Source organism: Octopus sinensis, linkage group LG1 (assembly GCF_006345805.1).
Source record: "Octopus sinensis linkage group LG1, ASM634580v1, whole genome shotgun sequence".
NCBI lineage: Eukaryota > Metazoa > Mollusca > Cephalopoda > Octopoda > Octopodidae > Octopus > Octopus sinensis.
In genome coordinates, this window is record NC_042997.1 from 192,038,498 (window position 1) to 192,063,953 (window position 25,456).

General features: G+C 38.4%; 1 protein-coding gene and 1 long non-coding RNA gene across 2 annotated transcripts in view; one reads left to right on the top strand and one right to left on the bottom strand.

Annotated features, from left to right (window-relative positions):
• Window positions 1-25,456, bottom strand: part of LOC115215774 (testis-expressed protein 10) — a 65,693-nt gene that overhangs the window by 19,857 nt on the left and 20,380 nt on the right. The window contains exons 2-5 of the mRNA XM_029785083.2: window positions 20,319-20,518; window positions 16,311-17,059; window positions 11,618-11,733; window positions 6,942-7,051 (exon numbers count right to left, since the gene is read on the bottom strand). Coding sequence (XP_029640943.1) covers window positions 6,942-7,051; window positions 11,618-11,733; window positions 16,311-17,059; window positions 20,319-20,516 — 1,173 coding nt within the window. The 5' untranslated portion in view covers window positions 20,517-20,518. The remainder of the gene's footprint in view (window positions 1-6,941; window positions 7,052-11,617; window positions 11,734-16,310; window positions 17,060-20,318; window positions 20,519-25,456) is intronic.
• On the top strand, window positions 46-25,152 carry LOC118765623. The gene is made up of 3 exons (XR_005001485.1): window positions 46-57; window positions 4,343-4,347; window positions 25,030-25,152. It is a non-coding gene; the product is annotated as an uncharacterized LOC118765623 (long non-coding RNA).

The following is a 25,456-nucleotide window of genomic DNA, read 5'->3' on the forward strand; positions in this document are numbered from 1 at the left end:
AAACATGGTCTGGTTTTCATGTTTGTTATTATGGTTTCTACAAAAAAAAAAATTTTTGTAATGTTCATAAAGTTCAATTAGCACTTTCATATATTCATAGTAATCATCAGATTTCAAAATGTATTTAACTGTCAGTTGAGTCCATGACAACTTGTACTAAAATGATTGACTTCTTCATTTTTGTACCTCTTAGAAGGTTCTAACAAGCTGAATTTTTGGAATACAGTTTTGACTAATCAAAACAAATCCAGAACACTAATGTTTGCCAAATTCCATTGAGCGAACATATAGAAACATGTGGTCAGAAAATGCTTCTAATTTTTCCTTTCCACAAACTGCATGACACAAGTGAGGTTGGAAGAAAGATAAAAGAAAAACGGTTAATTAAAATGTTCAAACCTGTTCTGAATGGAAATAATAACAATAATATAACAACCAGTTACTGCTGTGGATTAAAAAATATCTTTAACATATGAATATAAACAAATTACAGAACGACTCCCACCAATTGAAATAAAAACGCTCGAAACCAAGTAAGTTTGTTCACTCATAAAACCATTACATGCGAACCGCAAGCTAATGGATTAAAATACAGGTAAGATCTATGCCAGTAATATTGGTACGCCTCGGCAATGACATTTCACCTGCATGTGGATTGGTCAAATTCAGCTTCTTGGAGCCTTCTAAGAGGTATAAAGAGGAAGAAGCCAATCATTTTTGTACAGTTGTCAAGAATTCAACTGCCAGTTAAATATATTTTGAAATCTAATGACTATTACAAACATATGAAAGTGCTAATTGAACTTTATGAATATAACAAAATATTTTTTTAATGTTTAACCCTTTTGATACCAATCCGGCTGAAACCGGCTCTGGCTCTGTAGTACAAATGTCTTGTTTTCATAATTCTTGAATTAGAATCTTCTACCAAGCCTTAGTCACAATTTATGTTCCTAACACTAGCTTAAGGATAACTAAGTTATTTTACTAAATTCTTTGTAATATTTAAAGTAATTGAAAGAAACACAGAGCTTCTCAAAATAAATACAGTAACGAAAGGGTTAATACACTTCAGCATTGTAAAGAAATTTGTACACTTTTTAAATACCATAATATAAAACTTGAAAACCAGACCATGTTTTAACTTTATTCAACTGATATATTATTCTATACACATTTACACAAATTTGGAGGAAAATAAAATAAATGAAATGATTGTTTATTATTTGAATTAACTATATATATATATAAGGAGTGGCTGTGTGGTAAGTAGCTTGCTTACCAGCCACATGGTTCCTGGGTTCAGTCTCACTGCGTGGCACCTGGGGCAAGTATCTTCTATAGCCTCAGGCCAACCAAAACCTTGTGAGTGGATTTGGTAGACAGAAACTGAAAGAAGCCCGTCGCATGTATGTATGTATGTATATATATATATATATATATATCATCATCATTTTCCATCCGTTTTCCATGCTAGCATATATATATATATTATATATATATATATATAATATATATATATATATATATATATACACACACACAATATATCAGTTGAATAAAGTTAAAACATGGTCTGGTTTTCATGTTTGTTATTATGGTTTCTACAAAAAAAAAAATTTTTGCAATGTTCATAAAGTTCAATTAGCACTTTCATATATTCATAGTAATCATCAGATTTCAAAATGTATTTAACTGTCAGTTGAGTCCATGACAACTTGTACTAAAATGATTGACTTCTTCATTTTTGTACCTCTTAGAAGGTTCTAACAAGCTGAATTTTTGGAATACAGTTTTGATTAATCAAAACAAATCCAGAACACTAATGTTTGCCAAATTCCATTGAGCGAACATATAGAAACATGTGGTCAGAAAATGCTTCTAATTTTTCCTTTCCACAAACTGCATGACACAAATGAGGTTGGAAGAAAGATAAAAGAAAAACGGTTAATTAAAATGTTCAAACCTGTTCTGAATGGAAATAATAACAATAATATAACAACCAGTTAATGACGTGGGTTAAAAAATATCTTTAACATACGAATATAAACAAATTACAGAACGACTCCCACCAATTGAAATAAAAACGCTCGAAACCAAGTAAGTTTGTTCACTCATAAAACCATTACATGCGAACCGCAAGCTAATGGATTAAAATACAGGTAAGATCTATGCCAGTAATATTGGTACGCCTCGGCAATGACATTTCACCTGCATGTGGATTGGTCAAATTCAGCTTCTTGGAGCCTTCTAAGAGGTATAAAGAGGAAGAAGCCAATCATTTTTGTACAGTTGTCAAGAATTCAACTGCCAGTTAAATATATTTTGAAATCTAATGACTATTACAAACATATGAAAGTGCTAATTGAACTTTATGAATATAACAAAATATTTTTTTAATGTTTAACCCTTTTGATACCAATCCGGCTGAAACCGGCTCTGTAGTACAAATGTCTTGTTTTCATAATTCTTGAATTAGAATCTTCTACCAAGCCTTAGTCACAATTTATGTTCCTAACACTAGCTTAAGGATAACTAAGTTATTTTACTAAATTCTTTGTAATATTTAAAGTAATTGAAAGAAACACAGAGCTTCTCAAAATAAATACAGTAACGAAAGGGTTAATACACTTCAGCATTGTAAAGAAATTTGTACACTTTTTAAATACCATAATATAAAACTTGAAAACCAGACCATGTTTTAACTTTATTCAACTGATATATTATTCTATACACATTTACACAAATTTGGAGGAAAATAAAATAAATGAAATGATTGTTTATTATTTGAATTAACTATATATATATATATAAGGAGTGGCTGTGTGGTAAGTAGCTTGCTTACCAGCCACATGGTTCCTGGGTTCAGTCTCACTGCGTGGCACCTGGAGCAAGTATCTTCTATAGCCTCAGGCCAACCAAAGCCTTGTGAGTGGATTTGGTAGACAGAAACTGAAAGAAGCCCGTCGCATGTATGTATGTATGTGGCGTTAGGAAGGGCATCCAGCTGTAGAAACACTGCCAGATCTGACTGGCCTGGTGCAGCCTTCGGGCTCCCCAGACCCCAGTTGAACCGTCCAACCCATGCTAGCATGGAAAACGGACGCTAAATGATGATGATGATGATGATATATATATATATCATCATCATTTTCCATCCGTTTTCCATGCTAGCATATATATATATATATATATATATGTGTGTGTGTGTGTGTGTGTGTGTTTGTCCCACCAACATCGCTTGACAATCGATGCTGGTGTGTTTACACCCCCGTGACTTAGCAGTTCGGCAAAAGAGACCGATAGAATAAGTACTAGGCTTACAAAGAATAAGTCTTGGGATCAATTTGCTCGACTAAAGGTGGTGCTCCAGTATGGCTGCAGTCAAATGACTGAAACAAGTAAAAGAATATATAAATATATCTATATATACACACACATATATAAATATATATATATACAGCATTTAGACAAAATAATGGAAACACCTGAAAATTTCAAACAAATTTATTTTAATATGGGGTTGGACTGCTTTTGGCAGTAATTACAGCTTGAATTCTATGAGCTATGGACTCATACAAAGTTCTAATTTTTTCCAAAGGAATTTTTGTCCATCCTTCAGCTAAAACAAGTCTCCAGTTCTTGTAGTGATGATGGTGGAGGATATCAACACCTTACTTGTTTTTCTAAAATGCACCACAAATGTTCAATAATATTGAAATCTGGGGACTGTGGTGGCCAGATGAGATGTTCACCTTCACTAAAATGTTCCTCGTGCCATTCAGTAACAACTTAAGCTGTGTGAATTGGTGCATTATCCTCCTGAAAGATCGAGTTTCCTCCAGAAACAGTTCTGTAACCATAGGATGAATTCGATCAGATAAAGTGCTTAAATAGTCTTGACTATTAATTCTGCAATGAAGGGAAACCATTGGGCCGGTGGATTTCCAAGATATAGACCCCCAGATCATCACAGATCCTCCTCCATGTTTAACATTTGGAAGAAGGCAGTTTAGGTCAAATGCTTCTTTTGGCTGTCTCCAAAAGTATACTCAGCTGGTGGTCGGAATTAAGGTAAAGAATGACTTGTCTGAGAAAATAACATTCTTCCACTGCTCTAGGGACCAATTCTATAGGTTTTTATTCCACTCACTTTTGAAAGTGGTGGTTTTCTGATTGCAGGCCTCCCATGAAATCTGGCTTTGTGCAGCTCCTGGCAAACAGTTTCTGTGGAAACTGGGTTCTCGAGGTGGTCATTAAGCCCTGCAGTAATTTTGAGAGCTGTACTTTTGTGATCCTTTCTAACAATTCATGTAAAAGTCCAATGGTCCCTATCTGAAAGTTTTAGTTTTCTTCCGGAGTTCTGTTTTAACGAAGAGGTTTTTCCCTCTTTCTCAAAGGCTGTCATTACTTTCGAGACAGTACTTCTTGATACACCAAACATTTTGGCTGTTTTCATTACGCTAGTGCCTGCCATTCGAGCACCAACAATTTGACCTCTTTGAAAGTCCAATAGATCTATCGTTTTAATGAATTTTAATTACTTTTTTCTAATGATATCTGAAAACAAACAGCAATTTTAGCAAAGCATATTAAGCAACACTAATAATAAATCAAAAAACATAAAAATAAACAAGATTTCGATGGTTTTATAGATTTTCAAAATTATGATGCTAGGTGTTTCCATTATTTTGTCAAACCCTTGTATCTATCTATACCTATCTATACACCTGTCTGCCCACATATATATGTGTGTGTGTGTGTGTGTGTATAGGCACAAGAGTGGCTGTGTGGTATATATATATATATATATATATATATGTCTGGCACCTGTGCGGGTGGCACGTAAAATGCACCCACTACACTCACGGAGTGGTTGGCGTTAGGAAGGGCGTCCAGCCGTAGAAACACTGCCAGATCTGACTGGGCCTGATGAAGCCTTCCGGCTTCACAGACCCCAGTTGAACCGTCCAACCCATGCTAGCATGGAAAACAGACGCTAAACGATGATGATGATGAATGATGATATATATATATATATATGACGGGCTTATTTCAATTTCCATCTACCAAATCCACTCACAAGGCTTTGGTCGGCCCTAGGTTATAGTAGAAGACTCTTGCCCAAGGTGCTATGCAGTGGGACTGAACCCAGAACCATGTGGTGGGTAAGCATTGTGCCCAACATGCTAACAATCTTGCCAGCTTGCTGTCCTATATCAATATCAATGCAGTGATATTAAAAGATCAAACAATGACATTCTATTTTACTAATTGTTTGGGACGAGACAGAGACAGAAACTGGAGACTGACCTGTTAATGATAAAGTTGAAAACGTTCAGAAAAAAGTTTCTAAGTTAAACTGGTTTGTAGTAGTAATTCACACAGAGAACCGATACAAGTGTCACTTCGGCGAAGAGATACAATGATAGCGTGAGAATTTCACAACTTCAGTGTTCTTTGTACCAGCTTTGCTGAGATGATTGCATGTGAATTATTTTGATTGATATATCCTGGCTTACTTCATGCACAGCTACTCCAGGATATTACAACAAAGAAAAAGAAAAGGAATACCATGGTACCAGTGGTTAATTTCAAAATATTTGCTCCAGTCCACATGAAGGAATGCTGTTTTGTTTCTGTGTCTATTCTATCACTATCATAATAGCATTTGTAGGTGACTGGTCTCACCTGTCCTTCCACTATATTTGTTACATCTACCCGCACTCCATCTCCTCTGTACTAACTGTTATGCCCAATACTTTTTTGCCCCAGAACACTAGCTCTCTGAAAATCCTCTCTTAGGCCACGTTAACCTTCAACAGTTTAAAAGGAACATTAAAATGCATAAGCTCAATAGTTTTAGGTCATAAGCATTTCTCCTCCTTTCAAACTCAGCAAATAAAACAAAAATATAAAATTTGTAATCACCATTAAAAAAGAACACAAAAACAACCCATGAGAAAAGGAAAGATAAGTAGAGTAATTTGGTGAAAGCAAATCAACTAAAACAAATTGTGACTCACATCACCATTATTAATTATTTTATGTTTATTTTCCATGCTGGTATAGGCTGCATAGTTTGATGGAGTTCAATGACCTTCAGAGCTGCATGAGGGTTCAAACTTAGCTTTGGCATGGTTTCTACAGATGGATGCCCTTCCTGATACCTATTTCTTTACTACCAACACGGGGCTAAACACAGAGGAGACAATCAAGGACAGACAAACGGATTAAATCGAGTATATCGACCCCAGTGCGTAACTTGTACTTAATTTATCAACCCCGAAAGGATGAAAGGCAAAGTCAACCTCGGCGGAATTTGAACTCAGAACATAACGGCAGACGAAATACCGCTAAGCATTTCACCCAGTGTGCTAACAATTCTGCCAGTTCGCCGCCCTTCGTGATACCAACCATATTACAGTGTGTACTGGGTGGGTTTTGTTCATGAAACTGGCACAAGTGAGGTCACCAAGTGACTTACAGGATAAAGCAAAGAAAGGGAAAAGCCATCTCGATTGAGTGGGAATATATTTATTTCTTTATTGCCCAGAAGGGGCTAAACATAGAGGGAACAAACAAGGACAGACAAGGGGATTAAGTCAATTAGATAGACCCCAGTGCATAACTGGTACTTATTTAATCAACTCCGAAAGGATGAAAGGCAAAGTCGACCTCGGCAGAACTTGAACTCAGAACGTAGCGGCAGACAAAATACCTACATAGCATTTCGCCTGGCATGCTAACGATTCTGCCAGCTCACCGCCCTGAATGGGAATGTATTTGAGAGACTAAAGTGTGACAGAGGGACAAGTGAGGGTGGGCGAGAGTAGCTGGAAGGGAGATAAAGATGGGGCTGCCAGGCTGCAAGAGTATACTTTCAAAGTACAAGAAGTGAAATTAAGAAATCTTTAGTATTACTATAAACAAGTACTTACCATTTCTATGTTATCCAACTGTTTAGTTAAGTCAATGTACTGACATATCAGTTTTAATAACTCAGCCAAAGTAGCCAACACTGGTAGTGACTCTATGGAAATAGGAGACTCTGAAATAGAAATATAAAGCATAAACAGATTATATTTTATCTCTGGTATCTGACTCATACACTGTTCGTGTATCTGACTCGTACACTTTTCGCGTATCTGACTCATACACTGTTCGCGTATCTGACTCATACACTGTTCACGTATCTGATTCATACACTGTTCGCTTTCCAGACATTTGTACATTACTGCATATACTTTATACGCACTGTCTGACAAGTTGTGGTGCACCTGAGCAGTGTATACAATAATTTCATTATTATTATTATTATCTTATTTTAAATATTTTAACAAAAACGTAAAATATTAGGTAAACTCTGGAATCTAAGTGAAATGGTGACAGTCTGCATGGATGAAGATTTAGTCAATCCAGTCGGGTGTCCAACGTAACTCTTCCATGCCAGATATCTCACATAAAGAGGCATAACTGCCTGGCTTGGGTTTTAGCCACATTTAGTCTTCTGATGAAATATCTGATCTGCACATGCCATGACTACAAACGATAGCAGTCATTTGTTAACTGAATTGGCTGATCCTGGCCCTTGACAGTATGTTGACAGTTCATTTGCTCAGCATCTAGTGATATTCACCATCCACTCAATAAGTTCATCGGCCAAAATAGTTCACATCTACCACGCTGCATCCCACAATTTCAACACATTCTAGCTTGGGTGGTTACATGCTATTTCACCCATAGATGGGATCCTCACAGCTGCTACCACTCCAGATCAGAGTGTACTTGAGAAAAATAGTGGCTAAGAGGTGGTTCCACACTCTTTAAAGCCCTGAACTAGGGTCCCACTACTGGACACAGTTTAAAGTTAACAAACTATCATGGGAAAGTTGGATAGGGTCAACGAAATATTATAGGTAGGACTCAAGACTTGTTTGTTCAAACCTCAAACTCAATAAAATACTCTTTACTCTCTTTTTACTTTTACTTGTTTCAGTCATTTGACTGTGGCCATGCCGGAGCACCACCTTTAGTTGAGCAAATCAACCCCAGGACTTATTCTTTGTAAGCCTAGTACTTATACTATTGGTCTCTTTTGCTGAATCGCTAAATTATGGGGATGTAAACACACCAGCATCGGTTGTCAAGTGATGTGGGGACAAACACAGACACACATACATATAAATACAAATATACAACAGGCTTCTTTCAGTTTCCGTTTACCAAATCCACTCACAGGGCTTTGGTCAGCCCGAGGCTATAGTAGAAGATACTTGGCCAAGGAGCCACGCAATGGGACTGAACCTGGAACCATGTGGTTGGTAAGCAAGCTACTTACCACACAGCAACTCCTACGCCTACAGGTAATCTTTTAGATTCATAAATTTAATTTTCATCTCTATTTCTTCTGTACATGTTAGTTTTAGTTTTGATTATTTATACAGACGGTCCTTAAGATTTGTCAGTCCAAGTTTCATACAACTCACGTTTTCAAAAGGTCAAGTTGTATGAAAATTGAATGTATGCGTCTTGAGAACTGCCTGTATATCAACAAAGAAAAGATATATTTTTCAGAGACTTAAATATATTTCCTTATATTCAACTTACGATGAAAGTAAACAAAGTTTGCTTTAGAAGCACTGAGATGTATTGAAAGAGGAGAATAAATTATTTCCTTATGTTTTCAATATATAATGTAAATAAGATGTGAGAGGACAGAACTTTAAGTGTAAAATTCAAGAACATTACAGTAGAATGGTAAAGAACGATGGAATATTCAAAAGTAGGTAGGTTTTGATTAAATTTATTCATTACTTTCGAGCAGATACAAACATACAATATGTAGAATTCAGTAACAGTCATTCACCTGAGTCATAACATATCTGAAGACATATGATATTCATTTTCCATGCTGGCGTGAGTTGGAGGTGTTGTCGTAATTTGAATCAGTTGTTATTCAGAGTGACTGTCCTCTTTAACAAGTCAAGGGACCAGGTCTTGCTCATAGGTTTCATTTTGGTTTGATTTCAATGGATGGTTGCCCTTCTTAATGCCAACCTTTAATCAGAGTGTGCTGGGTGCTATTTATCAAGAAACTAGCACTAAAAAGATTATTATTTTCTTGATAGGACAAGACAAACAGGTCCTCTTGCTCCTACATTTTCCTTGTTCGTTCAGCAATCACCACTGCTGACTGAGGTCTAATTTACAGACTTCAACAATATTAGGTTAATGAGAGATTGCAAGTCTTAAATCTGCTAACAGAAATAACTTAATGACTTGTGGTGAAAAATCTTATCGCTTAGGCCAAAAAATTATTTCTTTCAGGAATGATGAAATGAACTGTTCCAGAATAAAAATACTTTGTGCTGACACCTCATAAAAAGCACCCTTGCTAGTGCCGCATGAAAAGTGCCCTTGCTGGTGCCGCATGAAAAGCGCCCTTGCTGTTCCTGCATGAAAAGCACCCTCGCTGGCGCCGCATGAAAGGCACCCTTGCTGGTACCGCATGAAAAGCACCTGTGCTGGTGCCACATGAAAAGCACCCTTGCTGGTCCCACATGAAAAGCACCCTTACTGGTCCCACATAAAAAGCACCCTTGCAGGCATCTGTAAAAAGCACCAGATACACTCTGTAAAGTGGTTAGGAAGGACATCCAGCCATAGAAACCACACCAAAACAGGAGAAATCAGAGCCTAGTACAGCCCTGCAGCTTGCCAGCTCCTGTCAAACTGTCCAACCCATGCCAGCATAGTAAACAAACATTAAATGATGATGATGATGATGATTTTGTATTAAGCTTTTCATAGGATCATGAGTTTGTGATTTAGAAAGGTATGGAATAATATATACAAAACTAAATTAACCACTTCATTTGCTAAAAATACTTATCTCTACCCACCCCACCACAACACATTTCACTCTTTTCATACAACCTACCAAACAACATGTCAGTTCTCTTTCAGGCTCCTGTTTATTCTCATTTCTTTTCCGCTGCCACACACTATCACACACCCCGCTCCCCCACCACTACTATCCTTGCCATGCCACTCCTGGCACCCCTGCTCACCTTGTACGTTGAAAGCGAACAGTGACATCTGTCATTACTTATGGGAACTTTACAACTCCACCCCCTACCATCCTCGCTTCTAAAATAGTCATGTAACTCCTCTACAGCCAGAGACCTATTCAGCTCTATCACTCTTCTCTCATACTATACCCCCCTCTCTACTCCTCACTGTCCTAGCAAAGAGTTTCTCCTCTCCACTTGGAGTATGTAGTTTTGCAAGCTGCTCGGGTGACCTCACAAGTGTTGGTAGTACAGAAAAAACCACCAGTATACACTGTAAAGTGAAAGGCATTGGGAAGAACAGCCAGGCATACACTAAAGCATAATACACCCATTAGATTTTGTCAAACTGCCTGATCCATGCCAGCATGAAAAGTGGTCATTAAATGATGACGTCATCATCATCATCATCGTTTAACGTCCGCTTTCCATGCTAGCATGGGTTGGACGATTTTGACTGAGGGCTGGCGAACCAGGCTCCAATCTGGATCTGACAGAGTTTCTACAGCTGGATGCCCTTCCTAATGCCAACCACTCTGAGAGTGTAGTGGGTGCCTTTTACGTGCCAGTCACACAGTACTGGCAATGACCTCGCTCGAATCTTTTTACACATGTCACCGGCACAGGTGCCAGTAAGGCAACGCTGGTAACGATCACGCTCAAATGGTGCCTTTTACGTGCCACCAGCACAGAAGCCAGTTAGCCAACTGTCGATTTCTTAAATTACATCATCATCATCATCGTTTAACATCCACTTTCCATGCTGGCATGGGTTGGACGTTTTGACTAAGAACAGGCAAGCCAGGAGGGTGCTCCAGGCTCCAGTCCAATTTGGCATGGTTTCTACAGCTAGATGCTCTTCCTAATGCCAACCACTCTGAGAGTGTAGTGGGTGTTTTTACGTGCTACCGGCACGGGAGCCAGTCAGGGGGCATTGGAATCGACCATGCTCAAATGGTGTTTTTTATGTGCCACCAGCATGGGAGCCAGTCAGACTGCACAGGCATCAGCCGCACCCGAATGGTGCTTTTATAATGTCCTATTGTATGGCATATGAACTGAAATACAAGTCCAATCAACCAATTATTGGTTGCTATCAAGAGAGGTATAGTGGAATTCAGATATTTTTGATGGAGATTTAATTTTTGCAGGCTATCTATCATAAACCACCTTGAGAAAGCGTCTTCCACTATAGCCTTGAACCAACACAGCTTTCTGAACAGATCTGATAGATGGAAATTGAAAGAAGCTTGTTGTATATGCATGTGTTTCCTTGTCTCAACATCATGTGATAGGTGTAATCAAGCATCACCATCACACAAGCGCTGTCCTTTGCTTCTCAACCACCTGGTTCTGGGATTGAACCCAAAACCGAGTGGTTGAGAAGCAAGTTTCTCACCACATGGCCATACCTGTGCCTATAACATTTACAAAAGAAAACCTTCTTTGTTAATTAGGTGTGATCTTAGTTTACTTACTCTAAATCACATCACTTTACCATACCAAAATCCAAAAATGTTAAAAGACAAACAAATAATACAAACCACCACAGGCCACTTTTATTTCAGGACAGCATTCTACCCAGCATTCCAGAATCAAAGGAATTAGTGTTCTGATGAAACGCTGCACATAAGATTTGTCCTTAAGCAGATGACGACCACTGGAAAAGAGAGAAAAATAAAACAATACAAATTACTATTAGCATACAAAAGATTTTAAAATTTTCATTATCATCATCGTTTAACGTCCGTTTTCCATGCTGGCATGGGTTGAATGGTTTGACAGAGGTCTGGAGAGCCAGTGGCTGCACCAAGCTCCAAACTGATCTGGCAATGTTTCCACAGTTGGATGCCCTTCCTAATGCTAACTGAGTGTAGTGGGTGCTTTTTACGTGCGACTGGCACGCAGGCCAGTCAGGGAGTACTGGCATCAGCCATGTTCAGAAGGTGCTTTTTATGTGCCACACACACATATATCAAACTATTTCTCTCTTTCACACACACACAGGCATAGCTATGTGGTTAAAAAGTTCACTTCACAACCATGTGATTTTGAGTTCAGTCCTACTATGTGGCATCTGGGGCATGTGTCTTCTTCTATAGCCCTGGGATAACAAATACCCTATGATTGAATTTGGTAGGAAAAACTGAATGGAAGTCCATTATTTATACATTCATATACTAGACTTTAAGGAAACAATTGTTGAAGTCAATTTGATTGACTAAACCTTTCACAGCAGTGCTGCAGCATGGTTGCAATCCAATAACCACACAAAAAAAAAGCAGCAGCAACAGCAGGGGAGGGGCAACCCCCAAAATAATGAAAGGTAAAGTCAACCTCGGTGGAGTTTGAACTCAGAATGTAGCGAAGGACAAAACACCGCTAAGCATTTCGCCTGGCATACTAACAACCCTGCCAGCTTGCTGCCTTAATAATAATAATCATTATCGTCATTGAATAATAATAATAATAAAAATAAATAATAATAATAATAGTAGTAGTAATAAAATAATAGAAAAGAAATAGATAAAGCAAAATCCCAACAATGGCTGAAAAGCTCAGGATTCAAAGCAGAGACTGAAGGATTTTTAATTGCAGCACAAGATCAGTGGCACATAAAAAGCACCCACTACACTCTTGGAGTGGTTGGCATTAGGAAGGGCATTCAGCTGTAGAAACATTACCAGATCAGATTGGAGCCTGGTGCAGCCCACTGGGTTGCCAGACTTCAGTCAAATCGTCCAACCCATGCCAGCATGGAAAGCGGACGTTAAACGATGATGATGATGAAATATAATGTCTATACATGCACCATATCCTACTCTCACACCCAATCTTTTTGCAGCACTCATCTTACGCCACCTCCTTTGCCAGATTTCCAACACAAGGATTATTCAGCTACTTGATAACAGAATCTTCACAAATTTCATCATTTCATCCCCATTGTGCTTCTAGTTACCTCTCCCTCTCGCCAGAACTGTTTCCTTTAATATCCATCCCTCATTCTTATTATCTTTCTGCACTTATTTTCTACTGCTCACCATTTCAGAGCCTCCAGTTTATCTCTCCCTCTTCTCAGAACAACATCTTAAGATTGCCGTACCTCATCTTTAAACACTCTCTCATATCTGCTGTCAATACCCCACCACCTTTGTCCACTCACAATAAGCCATCACTACAAACTGTTGGTCTCTGTAGTACATCCGTTTGTCTGCCTCTGTGTCACTCTGTCTCTCTCTTTCTCTCCTTATCTTCTTATCTATCTACAAGCTTCCTCTACTTTCTGATCTATCTATAAGTTTATTTTTATTGTTGCTGAATCTGAAATCACAGAATTGCATAGCAAACTTCTTAACTATAGAGCCTTACCTGCACCTACATTATAAGACTGCAATTTTAATTTAACCCATTAGCAGGTAAACCAGTGATACCTGGCCTATATATTCTTCTTATCATATGTTCAAACTAACCAGATTTGGCCTCTCACACCTGGCAGGTATTGACCATGTTTGGATGGTGCTTTTCACATGCTATCGGAACGAGGAGCCAGTCATGCGGGTCTGGCAGCGACCCACACATGAATGGTACATATTGCATGCCACCAGCACTGGTAACAGCCACAACTACAAGTTCCATTTGATTTGATTTACTTGACTCAATAGGTTTCCTCAATCACATTATCAAAATTACAAAGCTATGAGATAATTCAGGATCAATTCCAAACAATGAGAATAAATAAGTATTACATCTGACAGACTAATCTGAATGCTTGAAATCGAAATCAAATTCGATGACTGGCATCCGTGCTAGTGGCGAGCTAAGAGCACCATCCGAGCGTGATCATTGCCAGAGCAGCTAACTGGCTTCCATGCTGGTGGCACGTAAAAAGCACTATTCGAGCTTGATTGTTACCAGCGTCGCCTTACTGGCACATGAAAAATATTCGAACGAAATCGTTGCCAGTACCACTGGACTGGCTCCTGTGCAGGTGACATACATGTAAAAAACACCATTTGAGTGTGGTCGTTGCCAGTACCGCCTGACTGGCCCTCGTGCCAGTGGCACATAAAAACACCCACTACATTCTCGGAGTGGTTGGCATTAGGAAGGGCATCCAGCTGTAGAAACTCTGCCAGATCAGATTGGAGTCTGGTGCAGCCATCTAGTTTGCTAGTCCTCAGTCAAATCGTCCAACCCATGCTAGCATGGAAAGCGGACGTTAAATGATGATGATGATATGAATAAATTATGGGGTATGATCTAAGAGAGCCATTCAATGTGTTTTGTCATGGAGAAAATTTCTTGCTGTAGACAAATGGTGCAAATATGAGTTCTAATGTGCCATAAGCATATTTGAACTGGTAATAACATTGCATTTATATAATTTGAACAAATTGGAGGTGGGTTGGTACTAAAAGGACGAAGCAAAATTTAATACATTTCACTAGCCATCAATTTTTCTATATAGATTGGACATGTCCTCTCCCACACAGCATCATGTCACTTGTCAAACTCCTTTGTGAGGTCCAGCTTCTGGAAATCAAACTCTTTTCATTACCTTTGCCCATGTCTTCCTTCAAACTCTTGGTACTTCTTTACCCAGCAATCATAACTCATGCATTTCATGTCTGTGTCAACAGTTTTCTCTTTAGCACAAAACACCTGATTCTTTTTCTACCCAGTTTTTCTCTCAGCTCTTCTGTGCCTCTTCATTCCCAGTATTTGATGAGAATTTGCATTGCATTACACATTCAGAGGAGGACGCTTGCTTCATTTCCTTCCACTGTACATCCTTTGCATTCAAAGCTCTATATCTTATTATTTGCAACATCGTACTTCATACCTAAGTATCATACAATCTATCCTTTGTTTGTATACCATTAAATAGAAAGGATTTCAACTTAACTGTTGCAAATCATTGGCATAATATCTCAATTTTCTATAGAGACTCACAAAATTTGAATTTTGAAAGGCAAGATTTGGTATCTTAATTATTGCTTGAGGAGACCTATTGAGTCAAGTACATCAACATCAAAAAATCAAATGGAAATTGTAGTTGTGATACCTGTGCCAGTGGCACGTAAAAAGCACCATCTGAACGTGGCCGTTGCCAGCCTCCCCTGGCACCTGTGCCAGTGGCATGTAAAAAGCACCCACTACACTCACGGAGTGGTTGGCATTAGGAAGGGCATCCAGCTGTAGAAACACTGCCAGATCAGACTGGAGCCTGGTGCAGCCTCCTGGCTTCCCAGACCCCGGTTGAACCACCCAACCCATGCTAGCATGGAAAACAGATGTTAAACGATGATGATGATCACCTAAATAATAAGAAACAGGCTTCAAAAGAATTATGAGGAAAAAAAAAAGAGATGCACAAATCAAACATGACCGGAACCATTGTCGACCAAATTGTACCCAAGATGGTCCAACAACTTTTTAGAATTTAAATGTTTCTGATAGCTACAGAAGATTTTTATAAACATACGATTCGTTCTTTAACCCTTTCGTTACCAACCCGGCTGAAACTGGCTCTGGCTCTGTGGTACAAATGTCTTGTTTTCATAAGTTTTGAATTAAAATCTTCCACAAAAACTTTGTCACAATTTATGTTCCTAATACTAGCTGAAAGATAACTAAGTTATTTTACTAAATTCTTTGTTATATTTAAAATTAATTGAAAGAAACACAGAACATCTTAAAATAAATAAGGTAACAAAAGGGTTAAGATATATAATAGAGAAACAATTCTTAACCCTTTTGAAACCAACCCAGCTGAAACTGCCTCTGGCTCTGTAGTACAAATGTCTTATTTTCAAAAGTTCTGAATTAAATCTTCCACCAAACCTTAGTTATCTTTCAGATAGTGTTAGGAACATGAATTGTGACTAAGTTATTTTACTAATTTCTTTGTTATATTTAAAGTAATTGAAACAAACACAGAGCATCTCAAAATTAACCCTTTAGTGTTTAAACCAGCCATATCCGGCCCAAATATTCTATATGTTTTATATTCAAACTGGCAATATCTAGCCTTTCACACCTAACCAACAATGCCATTCTAAAATTAAACAATCACATCATTGAAACCTCAAAGCTATGAGATAATGCTTGATTAATTCAAAACAATTTGAGTGAAAAAGTATTACATTTAACAGAGTAATCTGAACACTAAAGGGTTAATACAGTAACAAAAGGGTTAAACAATTGGTACATTCAAATGAAGACTTAGCTCCTTACCTTGAACTGTTTTTCTTTCTCACTTGATAAAGTTCATTCAGTCGAAGTATAACACGTTGATCCTCTTCATAGTCAGTCCATTGAATAACAACACCATTCTTACTAGAATTAGGATGAATTCCATTAGCTGTTAAACAGTTGGACACTGAACCATTAAGTCCTGATACTGTATGGTTATCTTCTGCAATTATTAATTCTAACATTTTAGAGATACGCTGCAAAACACCCAACCTCCATTTGATGGAAGATAATTTGCTATTGGGGTCAGCACTTAGAGAACGGGTTGATTTAGAATCCATGAAATTGTTCTTGGATAATTTACCTAAAACTTTTTTACCATGGGACTGGCGTATTAATGAAATCTGCTGTAAAAAGTTTGGTAACAGCTGGCATGAATTTTGGATAAGCTGCTTTGGATAATGATGTAGAAGCAGATCAAGAATTGACAATGAGTGTTGCTGACGGGCTTCATCAATGTGAGTCATGGCACAACACAGATGGGCACTTAACAGAGGAAAGAAAGGACTGAGTACGTTTTCACTGACAAATGGTAAGATGGACTTAAGCAGATGTAAGTTGGCCTGGCGGACATTACTCTCTTTATCAATGAATAGTTCAGCTATCTTCTGCATAATTTGTGATAGGTTTTCAGACAGAAGTTCGGGATAATCAACCAACAATTCTCGTAATCCATTCACGCCATCTCTGCGGATTGTAGAGTTGTAATGTTGACACTGGCTCATCAAATCCTAGGGAGACAAATAAAAAGTTTATAATAAATTTAGATTCTCTAGGATCTTTTCGGTTTGAACGGCAGTTTTTAACATAATTTCTAGGTAACTAAAAAATTTTAAACTTCGTATACCGGTAGAATGTGTTTATAAAACATCTTTCTCTCTTGGCTTTATTGAGAAAATTCTATAGTTTGTAAGATATTTGTTGTTTTTTTCTTCAATTTCTGTAATTTCAACCAATCAAATACATCCATTAAGGTAAAAAAAAACATTCTGTGCCATATGAATATGTCCCTCGTTTAAGAAACAGATTGGGTTTATTTACATTTGTGAAGAAAAAAAGATACCCTTCCACCACCCCTAACCCTAACCCTAAAAGAGATTGAAATGCAATAGATCGATACTAGGGTCATAATTATGGGTGACAATTTCATATGACAACGCTAAAAACTGCTGTTCAAACCGAAAAGATCCATTCTCTATAACCACATTTCATAGCTGATGGAAAAAGATATTCAATGAGATAATAAAGAAACTTTAATGTGTTGAAAACAAAACCTTATAATGAAAATATTACTTTTAAATTAATCAAAAAAATGAACATTATTATGAAGAAAGCAATTATTGTATCTGGCTCATTCTCTCTACGATTTCATAACTGAGCCACCATCATCATCATCATCATTTAATGTCTGTTTCCCATGCTGGTATGAATTGGATGGCTTGATAAGAGCTGTACTAGGTTTCAATTGTCTGTTTTGGCATGTTTTCTATGGTCGGATGCCCTTCCTAACACCAACCCCTTTACAGAGTGTACTGGGTGCTTTTACATGACATCAGCATGGGTGCTTTTTAGGTGACAACAAAAATATTTAGTCAAACATTAACCATCTATAAGGTATTTACAAGAAAAGATGTAATCAATTTTTAAACTAAAGACATGTACACACACACACCTTTCAGATAACACATCTCATGATTTCTCATCACCATTTTAATATCTTTTTCACCTGCGCTCACTTGGACAAGGAATATTAAAGAACTTTAAAACAATTTTGATCTTACTTCAGTCACTGGACTGTGGCCATTCAGGGGCACCGCCTCAAAGGGTTTAATCCAACTGACCCCAGTAAGTCTGGTACTTATTCTATTTATCTCTTTCACCAAACCGCTAAGTTACAGGAACTTAAACAAACCATCAATGTTTGTCCAGTGGAAGACATACACAAACAGGCATCCACACAGTTTCTGTTTACCAAATTCTATCACAAGGCATTGCTCAGTCCAGGGCTATAGTAGAAGACAACTGCCAAGTTACTAACCAATGGGACTGAACCAACAACTACATGGTAACACTGTAACCTTCTTAAACACACAGCCATGCGTAAAATAAAAGAAAAGCTATATTCTATACTAACCGAAAATATACACTAACTATTTTAAACTTGCATTGATTTCCAATGCTGTTACAGTAATGAACAAATCTGTTGCTTCCATCGTTATCCAATATATTTGTCTCAGCTCTGGGCTGGGCGTGAGATAACATGAAGTTATTCTATCTCAGAAAATCTTTACTGATTTTTTTCAAAATGTGTGGTCGTGTACTGGCAGATGAAGCAAAATCCAGAGTGCTCTTCTCCCACCAACCAAAACCTATTTCATATTCAAACTTTCAATAGTAATTTTGACACAAAACTCTTCAAATTCATCCTGGCTTTGGCTAAAAGAAAATACAGGAGGATTAGTTAATTATAATTTTAGTCAACATATTTCCCTCTCAGACTCAAACACTGTAGTGGTCCTTCAGTTTTTCTAAACCCTCGGAAAGTTGGGTCTCCAAACCAAGCCTTTCGTGATACCCTTAAAGCCAGGAACTTTTCAGCATCCTTTGTATAATATCTTCAATTCCTAAATTCTGATGTTTTTTTTTCCTCTCTAGTTTCAGCACTCCTACACAATCATCAACACAGTTTTAGTTATAAAGAAATTAAATGATAATATGTTGTTTTAGGCATTGAATTCAGGACTGTATTTACTCTAACTGCAAAATACAGAGCAAACTAATGATATACTAAATGGCAGGATTGAAGTAGTAGAAGAAACAGTGTTTACATGCACTCAGTTTGCTTCAAACCTCATACAGCATTGTATAGGGTTTGGCACAAGGCCAGCAATTTCAAGGCAGTGGAATAAGGCATATTTAACGTTCATTTACTTCTGGGCATATGAAGAAGCATCTGAAAGAAAAAGTCAATGGGAGCTGGGATGGAATAGTGAGACTATTTGTAATGGAAGAATTTCCTCCAAGGATGATGATAATGACATATGCACAGTTGATTCACTTATTTCAGAAAAATGTGTCAAAACAGACACTGGGGCTTGTAGCAATCCCCTGGCTCCTCAGCTCCTGCCATACTGTCCAACCCATGCTAGCCTGGAAAGCATGTATTTGATGGTGATGGTGTTAGGAAGGGCATCAGCTGTAAAAAATCCTGCCAAAACAGTCACAGAAGTCTGGTGCAGGCTTCTGCCTGGCTGGCTCTTGTGAAACCGTCCTGCCCATGCTAGCATGGAAAGCGGACATTAAACAATGATGATGATACGTTTCTTCCGGCTCTTTACATTTTGAGTTCAACTCTACCCTCACTCCTTTCAAGGTCAATAAAATAAAGTACCAGTCAAGTACTGGAATCACTGTAACCAACCAGTCACACTCTCTTTACTCTTTTACTTGTTTCAGTCATTTGACTGCGGCCATGCTGGAGCACCGCCTTTAGTCGAGCAAATCGACCCCGGGACTTATTCTTTGTAAGCCCAGTACTTATTCTATCGGTCTCTTTTGCCGAACCGCTAAGTGACGGGGACGTAAACACACCAGCATCGGTTGTCAAGCAATGCTAGGGGGACAAACACAGACACACACATATATATATATATATATATATACATATATACGACAGGCTTCTTTCAGTTTCCGTCTACCAAATCCTCTCACAAGGCATTGGTCGGCCCGGGGCTATAGCAGAAGACACTTGCCCAAGATGCCACGCAGTGGGACTGAACCCGGAACCATGTGGTTGGTTAGCAAGCTACTTACCACACAGCCACTCCTGCGCCTTTACATTTTGAGTTCAACTCTACCCTCACTCCTTTCAGGGTCAATAAAATAAAGTACCAGTCAAGTACTGGAATCACTGTAACCAACCAGTCGCACTCTCTCCACAAATTTCAGGTCTTGTGTCTATATTAATACAAAGAAGAAAATATGATTTACCTTAATACTTAAATTACGTTTTGTAGTTGGTAAAGATGGATCTTTGGTACGAATATGTTGCAGCACTTGAATGGTTCTGGTTTTAAAGCTGGTGTCTGTAAAATTATCCTTTTTCGGCAGCTTTTTGCCAACTTTGACTTTTCTCTTTTTAAAATCTTCATTTTTTTTCTTCTTTAATTTCTGTTTTGCTTTGCCCATGTCTGAAATATGAATATTTACAATGTTTAATTACCATACTTAAATGGCGGTGCCCCAGCATGGCCACAGCTCATTAGCTGAAACTAGAAAAATCAAAATCAATACAAACAATTTCCTTAGTTTTATTTAATCCTTTGGATACCCACCCAGCTGAGACTACTCTGGATTCTATGATACTCTCTCTCTCTTTTACTCTTTTACTTGTTTCAGTCATTTGACTGTGGCCATGCTGGAGCACCGCCTTTAGTCAAGCAAATTGACCCCAGGACTTATTCTTTTTGTAAACCTAGTACTTATTCTATCAGTCACTTTTGCTGAACCGCTAGGTTACGGGGACGTAAACACACCAGCGATGTTGGGGGGACAAACACAGACACACATACACATATATATATATACAACAGGCTTCTTTCAGTTTCCGTCTACCAAATCCACTCACAAGGCTTTGGTTGGCATGAGGGTATAGTAGAAGACACTTGCCCAAGGTGCCACGCAGTGGGACTGAACCCGGAACCATGTGGTTGGTAAGCAAGCTACTTCCCACACAGCCACTCCTATGATACAAACTTTGAGCATTAAAGGGCTCTTCATTTAACCCTTTAGTGTTCAAATCATTCTTATTTCCTTATTGCCCACAAGGGGCTAAACAAGGACAAGCAAAGGGATTAAGTCGATTACATCGACCCCAGTGCGTAACTGGTAATTAATTTATCGACCCCCGAAAGGATGAAAGGCAAAGTCAACCTTGGCAGAATTTGAACTCAGAACATAACGGCAGATGAAATACCTATTTCTTTACTACCCACAAGGGGCTAAACACAGAGGGGACAAACAAGGACAGACAAACGGATTAAGTCGATTATATTGATCCCAGTGCGTAACTGGTACTTAATTTATCAACCCCGAAAGGATGAAAGGCAAAGTCGACCTTGGCAGAATTTGAACTCAGAACCTAATGACAGATGAAATACCGCTAAGCATTTTGCCCAGTGTGCTAACATTTGTCAGCTCACCACCTTGATGTTCAAATCATTCTGTCCAATGTAATGTTTATTCACATTGTTTTGAATTATGCATACACTTTCTTGTCGCTTTGAGATTTTGATGAGGTAACTGTTAACTTTTAGACAGATATTGTAGGGCTGGTGTGAGAGGCCAGGTCTGGCCAGTTTGAATATAAAACAAGTAGAATATCTGGGCCAGATATGACCTGTTTAAATGCCAAAGGAGCAAAGGTCATGTTATTTTATGTGTAAACACCAGTTTAGAAATCATCATCATCATCATCATCATCATCGTTTAACGTCCGCTTTCCATGCTAGCATGGGTTGGACGGTTCAACTGGGGTCTGGGGAGCCCGAAAGCTGCACCAGTCCAGTCAGATCTGGCAGTGTTTCTACAGCTGGATGCCCTTCCTAACGCCAACCACTCCGAGAGTGTAGTGGGTGATTTTATGTGCCACCGACACAGGTGCCAGACGAGGCTGGCAAACGGCCACGCTCGGATGGTGTTTTTTATGTGCCACCGACACAGGTGCCAGACGAGGCTGGCAGACGGCCACGCTCGGATGGTGTTTTTTATGTGCCACCGACACAGGTGCCAGACGAGGCTGGCAGACGGCACGCTCGGATGGTGTTTTTATGTGCCACCGACACAGGTGCCAGACGAGGCTGGCAGACGGCCACGCTCGGATGGTGTTTTTATGAGGCTGGCAAACGGCCACGATCGGATGGTGCTTGTTACGTGCCCACAGCACGGAGGCCAGACAAAGTTATTTTACTAAATCTTTCTTTACTTTCAGAATTAACTGAAACATAGGCAGTGTATTTCAAGCGAAATTTGATAACAAAATGGTTATGGATATCTGGCAACAAAAAGATTAAGGAAACAAACCTCAATCTTTGAGAAGCCTTATAGCTGCCTGATGCACTGGATCTTTCATTTGTTGCACATAATTCACACTGACATCTACACTTTCAGAAATCCTACAAACTTACCCACCTCCTCCTATCAATGGACCCACATTAATATCTATAAAAGGATCAATTAGATGAAAGTAAGACAACTTGATCACAACATGTGGTTATTTGTACTTAACCCTTTTGTTACTGTATTTATTTTGAGATGCTCTGGGTTTTTTTCAATTGCTTTAAATAAAACAAAGAATTTAGTAAAATAACTTAGTTATTATTTAGCTAGTATTAGGAACATAAATTGTGACTAAGGTTTAGTGGAAAATTTTGATTCAAAACTTATCAAAAGAAGACATTTGTACTACAGAGCCAGTGCCAGTTGCAGCCGGGTTGGTAGCAAATGGGTTAAATACCACTTCAGCTATATTGCAATACAACTGGAGAATGGAGTGTATATTATATAAAATATAGTATTTTATATATAAAGGTGTGTGAGAGAAAGAGAGAGAAGAGAGCAAATCACCTAATGGTTGAGGTATTGCACCTTAACAATTACAACGTTATGGTTTTGATTCTTGGACTGAGGATTTGTTGTATTCTTGAACAAGACACTTCATCTCACATTGACCTGCAATCTCTTGGACATCAGATGCACTTGTACAGACAATGTCAATTTGATGGAGCAAGTGAGGTGATGTACAGTACCATTAACAAATCCTCTCTGCAGTTTCTTCAGTAAGGAACTGCGGAATCCTTGTCTGTCATCTACTGCAGGAGAGTCCACCATAATATATATTATTATGAGAGGGGGTGCTGAAAAGTTCCTAGTTTTAAGGGTGTTGCAAAAGGCCTGGTTGGAGTTCTTTTACACGGTTTAGAAAAACTAAAGGACTACAGCAATAAGTGTGTGAATCTAAGAAGGGTAATATGTTAAATAAAATCATAATTAACTGATCCTCTTATATTTCCTTTTACCCAAAGCCAGGAACTTTTCAGCAACCCCTTGTATAGATTTATATATACTGCTGTTAGTTTGGGGGCTGGAGTAGCGTTTATTTAAATTACATAGAAAATATAGTGATTTTTGGAAGTGTTGTAGTAGTGCTACAGTGTTGTTGTTGAATGATGATTGAGCAAACGTTATGAGCAAAGAGATTTCTAATCATGATTACTCTCTTTACTCTTTTACTTGTTTCAGTCATTTGACTGTGGCCATGTTGGAGCACCACCTTTAGTCGAGCAAATCGACCCCAGGACTTATTCAACCAAACTCTTTTGCCAAACCGCTAAGTTACGGGGATGTAAACACACCACCATCGGCTGTCAAGCGATGTTGGGGGGGACAAACACACACATATATATGACGGGCTTCTTTCAGTTTCCATCTACCAAATCCACTCACAAGGCTTTGGTCAGCCTGAGGCTATGGTAGAAGGTGCCACACAGTGGGACTGAACCCAGAATCATGTGGTTCATAAGCAAGGTACTTACCACACAGCCACTCCTACACCTATGTGATTATGCAGTCTTTTTTATATGTCAAAGTCTATACTGGCCAATATATTCTTCCTTTCAACACAGTAGTGTGTGATTTGAAAGAGATTTGGCTCCTATTTCTTGTAGGTTGAGTGACCACATCAGAGGCTTTCTGTTTGTGTTCTAGAGTTGTCAATGTTGGTTTAAATAAGTAGATATCTAGTTTTATAGTTTGAAACTGAACTCTAACCATGGACTGTGGCATTCATATATAGTTATAATGAAGGGATTTCTATCAAACCATGGACATACGAATGTGTAAATCTCATACCACAAATAGCAATGTCTGATTTGAGAGAGATTTGGCTATTATAATAAGCCGAACCATGTAGAGGTCCCATTTGCTAATGATGCTTGCGGCATGGTATGAAGGCGGTGAACTGGCAGACATGTTAGCACGCCAGGCGAAATGCTTTGTGGTATTTTGTCTGCCACTACGTTCTGAGTTCAAATTCTGCCGAGGTCAACTTTGCCTTTCATCCTTTCGGGGTCGATTAAATAAGTACCAGTTACGCACTGGGGTTGATATGATCGACTTAATCCATTTGTCTGTCCTTGTTTGTCCTCTCTGTGATTAGCCCTTTGTGGGTAGTAAAGAAATAGGTATGAAGGCACATGGCTACATGGTTAGGGTATTTGGCTTATGACCATATGGTCATGAAATTAATTCCCAGTGGCACATTGCATCCTTGAGTAAGACATTTGATTTCTCAGTTGCTCAATTCAATAAGCTGGCAAAAATGAGTTGCAGCAGCTTTGTCACATTGTATCACACTCAATCTTCCCAAGAACTATGTTAAAGGAAAAGTGTGCCTGTAGAGCGCTCAGCCACTTGCACATTAATTTCACAAACAGGCTGTTTTGTCGACTCAATCCCCTGGAATACTCATTGTCATAACCAACAGAGCACCGGTTCCAGTACTTCTTTGGAATTCCCCCCACCCAACCCCACCCCCATAACTTTTGAACCAGTAATTTGTTTTTTTTTATTTTTTCAGATTCATATGTTTTCGATATCAGAGATTATGATTTAGTAAAAAAAAAAAAATTTAAAAAAAAAAAAGAATTTCTATTACCCCAACCCCCACCCAATTTATTTGCTTTGTTTACAGTTGATAAGACAAGCTGTCACACACAAAATGACAGCTTCTAAATCCTGTTTCCTGATTGGGTGAAAAATGATCAAACTTTAAACCTCTATAACTTTTTGAAAACATTTTTCTGAAATAAGTGAAACAGCTGTGCATATGTCACAGATGAAATTCTTCCAATTACAAATAATCTCACTATCCCATCCCAGCTCCCATTGACATTTTCTTTCAGATGCTTCTTCATTATGCCCAGAAGTAAATGAACGTTAAAATTTCTCTTAAGTCCAGATTACTATTGGCAAAGAATGTGTCACATCTCAAACCTCTCTCCTTTCTACACGGCCTTCCACATCTCCATCTCAATATTTCCTTTGTTTTACTACCCTTTATCAATTCCATA